Source organism: Engystomops pustulosus, chromosome 9 (assembly GCF_040894005.1).
Source record: "Engystomops pustulosus chromosome 9, aEngPut4.maternal, whole genome shotgun sequence".
Taxonomy (NCBI): Eukaryota; Metazoa; Chordata; class Amphibia; order Anura; family Leptodactylidae; genus Engystomops; species Engystomops pustulosus.
The window spans coordinates 11,765,062-11,771,061 of NC_092419.1; the positions used below are offsets into that span (position 1 = coordinate 11,765,062).

Here is a 6,000-nt window from a genome sequence, read left to right on the forward strand (position 1 = left end):
AGTCAAGATGGGAAGCTCTGACTGCACCCTCCTCTGTGATTGACATGTATTCATGATCTGTAACTGATGCAGGACCATCCATTACAGTAAAGGGGGCTTTCTGAGGAATAGAGAGCTTGAATTCAGTGTTAAAATCTACGCCTCCTTGACTTTATAGAACCAGCTGACATCTTACTTCAAAGTTGATTTTTTGGATGATGCCACCATACTGGGTCATGAAAGTAACACGATCTGGAAGGTGTCCAGATGCTGGGCAACATATTGATAGTGGTTTATTAGGTCAATTTCTACTGACAGGTTCCCTCTAAAGAAGCTATCCAGGTTGTAAAATTGATAGCGATATTTATTGTGTGTATTAAGGCAAGTGATATTCTATCACTGTCTGTCTCACTGCTTTCCTTGCCCAATGTCTACAAAGCCTGCAAACAGCTGATCAGCAGACGTGCAGAGAGTCAGACCCGTACAAGGTAAATATTATTTGCTTGGCCTGAGAGTGGGCCATCAACTTTAAAACCTGGTTAAGCTCTTCAAACCATTTCTGCTTGCACAGGTTAGCGAACGCAACACTCATTAACCTATTCTCTACTGACAGGGCCTTGATGAAGCATGTTAATGATTAAAGAGCTGGAAGGTTAAAAGTACAAGTCCACAAGTCAAACGACACAGCGGTACGTTTAGAGGACATTTCCAGCCCTCGTCTCCAAATACAATGTCTTACAATGAAGCTGGACACCATCTACTTGGAGGGGCAACTGGGATGCACTTACTAAACTCAATAAATAACTAATGCAGTGAATTGTGGGTGAAACTGGAGTCTTAGGGTGACCAGGCTGAAGTATACAAAAGCCTCAGAATGGGCCAATATGATAAAGGATTACAAAGCAAAATCAGCAAATGATTGACTCGCTTAGGGCCTAGGCTCCAGTGCAATGTTACAAAGACCGTCACCAGTTATATTATTCTTTGGTCTAAAATACCCAAAAATGTATTTCATAAGAAGATTGTAACACGGTGTAACTAGAGTGGGCATTCAGACAAAAGTTGTTTTCTCATGCTTGACTACTAAACAATAGGGACTAAAATTTCCAGTAATGGGCCCAGTCTGGCTAGAACAGGTGTATCAGTGCAGACCAGCATGCGCGGGGTTAATAGCTTTCAATAACATGAGGCCCAGGAAAGTGATCTGAGGTCTTTATTCCAGAGGCACAAACAATCAGTATGTTACTAATCCATGAGGACAGGAACCTTAAAATATGAGAATTCAGGTCTGGTCAGCATGTGAACACTGAGCGCCCTTCTTATCTGTGGTCATTGTGTGCCACAAAAAGGCAACTATGCTCCACTTGGAGAGTCCCCATAAAGAGGTCTTTCAGACAGGAGGAAGACTGTGCCCAGCCAGGGGAGGGGGGATTTAAAGCACAAACATGAAAGATTTCCAGGCTCTCTGTTAATAGGTCACTGGTTTCGCTTACAACTGGCAAACCAGGTTTGGACACACTAAACTGTTCAGAGCCTGAAAGAAAAGAGACTTACAAGAAAGGGACACAATTGTGCATGCATCACACAGCCGCCTCAGACCTGGACCACAGAAGCCAGAGCATTAAAGGAGTTATTCAGGAGAATCGCATAAATACAGAAGACACAGTCAGGAGTCCTGTTTATTTAGCCGAAAATAGCCCTGAGTACATACACCTTCCCCTGACTGCAAGACAAGTGTCACCTGTACAAACGTGGCTTCCCCCACAGCAGCCTAGAAAGGGAACTACCCTACAGACAGATTTATCTCAGGTCAAAAACATATCCCCCTTGCTAACCACAAGCCTCCATGCCTTCAGGTAGCCCAGCCCAGTTGGCAACGCATTAATGAGTCCGGCCATGCCCCATCTGCAGAGGATATTTATAGTCTTATTAAAGGGCACGCTCATCTCATACCCCGGCGTGACAACTAACAGCTTGGCAACAATCACTGACTCCCACCCCGGGATTAGGAAACAGCCCCACCGCTCTGTGAACGCGCCAATATATCTGAATTTTATACGCGTGACTCTCAATTATGTCTCACTGATCTCTTGCCACACCCTCCAGTACATTGTGACTCCCTGTCAAACCACCCAACATTCCCATATTCCCTCCCAACAAGTTCACTGCCCAGACCTGTGAGCAACTTCTGCACCCTCCAAGAAAAGCTATCAACAAAGGGCTAGCCCTCTGGGATTAGGTGCTACGGCCAAGTGCAGTGCAAATGTCCGAATAGGAGGCTGCAGAACAAACAAGAGGTGTGTAACAAATCACAGGTGGCTAAGCAAGTTATAGACGCCTATGGAAACCTCCACCCAAGGGATCATTCATATTCATTTCTCCTATTTGTAAACAGCAGTTACCCAGAAGCCCCCAGAATACAGCACAGAACATAGTCACCATTCAATGAGAGTATTAGACATAAGATGTAACAAGTTGATGCCATAGATAAAATCTTACAACATAGTTACAATCTCTGAGTAGTATGGACACTTTTGTTGCTGCCGCTAACTTTTTTCGGCTCGATTTTATTGATGGCTATAGAAGTGCAACTAGAAGATTGATGAAGATTGATTGATAGAAGATGTTGGCCCTTAAAACTTGCACTTGTCCTCTGAGATGAACTTATCACAACATTAAGCAAACAAAACTTGTACATTTTAAAGTGACCTCTATTCCGCCACCAGTAGTCTGGTCCCACAGCAGAACTAGAAGTGATGATGTCATGTGATCTGGTCTGACTGTCACCTGCCAATCATCACTTCGCACCCTGCTTTGACCAGAAATGGTAGGGACTAGGTGTAGGGGCGACAAAACATTTCAACGGAAAGGTATGTATAGCCGTTTTTCCTTTCTTTCAACTTCTTATGATTTTTGACCCTGGTCCAACTTTTGTAATATTCCAGACAACCCCTTTAAGACTCAGGAACTCAGTAAATGACTTTGTAGTGCTGGTGATATTAACAAAGGTTTTAGGGATTCACCCTGATGCAGACCTATATTATATAAAGGGATGTGTGCATGTATGATGACAAATTAAAAGTCTAAACTGTCGGAAATCTACAACTCCCGTTATTGGAATATCAGGTCATGCTGGGAGTTGTAGTTTTGAAAAAGCCGAAAAGGCAGATCGGAGTTGTACGCCTCATACATCTGCACTACATGACAATGAATGGGAATGTGACATTTCTGATGTCACCAAACTTGAAGTGACATTACGCAACTTCAGCTTCAAAACGGCCCAGCCCAATGCAACAGGTTATAGAGACCCAGTAGTGCACGGTCAGAGGGGACGGGCCTATAGCAGGGGGATGGGGACATATTATAATCCTCTGTACGAGGCACATTCCTGTCCTACACCAGTACATGTATAGTATATGACCAAGAGGGCCATGACACATAGCAAGTGCAATTACCCTGTAAAGCAGATTACATATAATAACCAACACTTTACTGATAGCCACAAGCCACCAAAAGCAATGCCGCCTGTCACAGCTGCCCACACACCACACTGACGCCTATCCCATATATAATATATACAGGGAGGGTATCAACTTTATATACATGTCATGTGATGTGATAACACGCATCTAATTACAGAGAAATGCTGAACAACAAGTCATGTACAACCACTACCTCGCCCCGGGTCACAAGGAACACCCAGGTGCAGCAGAGGTCACCTACAGAGGGACATACAGGGTGCTTTAGGAGAGTTATTCCCAGAACACTATAATTCCCAGCATACCTGCAAAGTGACATGCAGGGTGTGTAAGGAGTGTCCTGTCAGTAGACTACAACTCCCAGCATGCAAAAGGAGGATCCCGTCAGCAATCTGACTCCAGCACACCAGGTTCACTGGGCAGATAGCATTCATAAGAACTTCCATGTCTGCAAACTACAACTCCCAGCATACCCAGGTAACATAATGAGCGTTTTGTGTATAAACTACAACTACATGTATGTCCAAGGTGCCAATAGCATAAATAGCTACAGTCAACAACTCCCAACATACATCAAGGGTGTGGAAGAATTGTCCTTTCAACACATTACAAGGTTCAAGGTTAGCTGCCAGTGCACTACAACTCCCAGAATACTGAAGTAACCTATGACCCATAAGAAGTATCCCATGAGCAAACTACAACTCCCAGCATACCTAAGATATCTAGGATGTATATAGAGGGCTGTATCTGCAGACTTCAAGCCCCAGCATTACCAGTAAAGTACATATAGCCTATATAAGAGCTGTCATGTTAGTAAACTACCACTCCCAGCATGTGCAGGTTACCTAAATGATACATAATGATTGTCCTGTGTGCAAACTACAACTCCCAGCCTGCATGCAGAGGCTCCTCAAAGTAAAACTACAACTCCCAGCCTGCATGCATAGGCTGCTCACAGTAAACTACAACTCCCAGCATGCTTAAGTAACTGACAGGATACATAAGCCAGACCTCTGTTCAAACTACAACTCCCATTATACCTTCAAACTAAAATCTAGCATACAAGAGTTGAGATCTCACAGTAAACAACAACCCCCAGCATCCCCTAGTAACCTGACACATAATGAGTATCCTGTGTGCAGAGTACAGCTCCCAGCATGCACTAGTAAGTGCAGAGTGTCCGTACATGCTGGGAGTTGTAGTCCCCCGCAGTTGTAGTGCTACAGGTTGCAAGCTGGGTACATATCACCGTTGGGACACCGCGCTATAAGTCTAATCACCTTGCGCTGCTGTTTCTCCCAGGCCGGGTCGAGTAGCAGGTCCCGGTCCCAGTCCTCCTCTTGCTCCATGTATCTGCCATCTTGCATGAGGGTTGCCCCGCCGCCGGTCATGTGATAGTCCACCATGGCGGGCCAGAGAATGCAGGTAACGGGGGACAGCCGCTGTGTAAGACGTGAGGGGGTCTCTCCGGTGTGTGAGAGCCTTGGGTTCCTCTCCTCTCCTGGGATCAGCGCCGAATGCGCATGCGTAGTGTACGTCCTCCGCCACCACAGCGTCTACTCACTCACCTCAACCGTGCCAGCCAATAGCAGAGCACTACTGCGACAGCGACACGCCCACCTTCCCAAAGACCCAATGGACGACAGATTAGAAGCCTCCCGCTTCAACTACTTGAGTCCCGCCCACCGCTAGCTGACGCGACCGACCACACCCAATGTCCCACACCCTGAGAGGCTGTTCCCGCCCTTTTCCCCTGCCAGGTGTCTGCGTAGCCAAGCGACTCCCGGGCCTTGGTATAAGCAGAAGCCAGTCCCATGTTACACCATGGAGAGCCCTGTGAGGCATCTCCACGCCTGAAACTTACTCACACTGTTATGACATCAATAAACTCACAACTCTGCTCCTCCATGACAATTTGGGTTAATAAAAACGAAATTCCTTGAGTTCCTTCCCTTGTGTGATGTCAATAATCTGTTCTACAGTTTCTTGGTGACATTTGTTTGGGAAAACATCTGGGTGACAACCAAAATGGCCGCCTCACACCAGAGATGAGAGAACGAAATACTGTGTGGAGATCAATGGCGGCCATAGAGCTCCAAGGCCATTCACCAACCACAAAATACATATTGTGCCAACCAGTACTTGCTTTTCTGAATGCCTGGCATTAAGTATGGGCACCCTGAGGGCGCCTTCCCACGTTGCGTTTTTAAACACATCCAAAACGAAAGTGGGAGGTTGGCTTGCCTGAAACACATGCGTTTATTGCAAACACGTATGCGTTTTAGTCAAACCCCCTCCTACTTTCGTTTTGGATGCATTTAAAAACGCCACGTGGGAAGGCGCCCTCAGGCTGCCTACACACGTTCCATTAACGCATGCGTTTGAAACGCTAAAGAGCAGCTGAGAAGAGATTTGTCTGATTACAGTGCTGCCAACATTGCATTTACAAAACGCACGTGTTAACACTGTGAACGCTTGTGTGAACATTGCATTAACACGTGTTTTATTTACATTTCGTAAACGCAAAGTTGATAGCAAAGTA

At 45.7% G+C, this 6,000-nt stretch overlaps 1 protein-coding gene across 4 annotated transcripts in view; it reads right to left on the bottom strand.

The window, feature by feature from the left end:
• ACTN4 (actinin alpha 4) overlaps nucleotides 1-5,017 on the bottom strand; it is a 37,734-nt gene extending 32,717 nt beyond the window's left edge. The window contains exon 1 of one of the 4 annotated variants that reach the window (XM_072124916.1): nucleotides 4,739-5,017. In XM_072124916.1, the coding sequence (XP_071981017.1) occupies nucleotides 4,739-4,864 (126 nt within the window). In that variant the 5' untranslated portion in view covers nucleotides 4,865-5,017. The remainder of the gene's footprint in view (nucleotides 1-4,738) is intronic. The other 3 variants (XM_072124915.1, XM_072124914.1, XM_072124913.1) reach the window with 3 other exon arrangements.
• Between the last annotated feature and the right edge of the window lie 983 nt (nucleotides 5,018-6,000).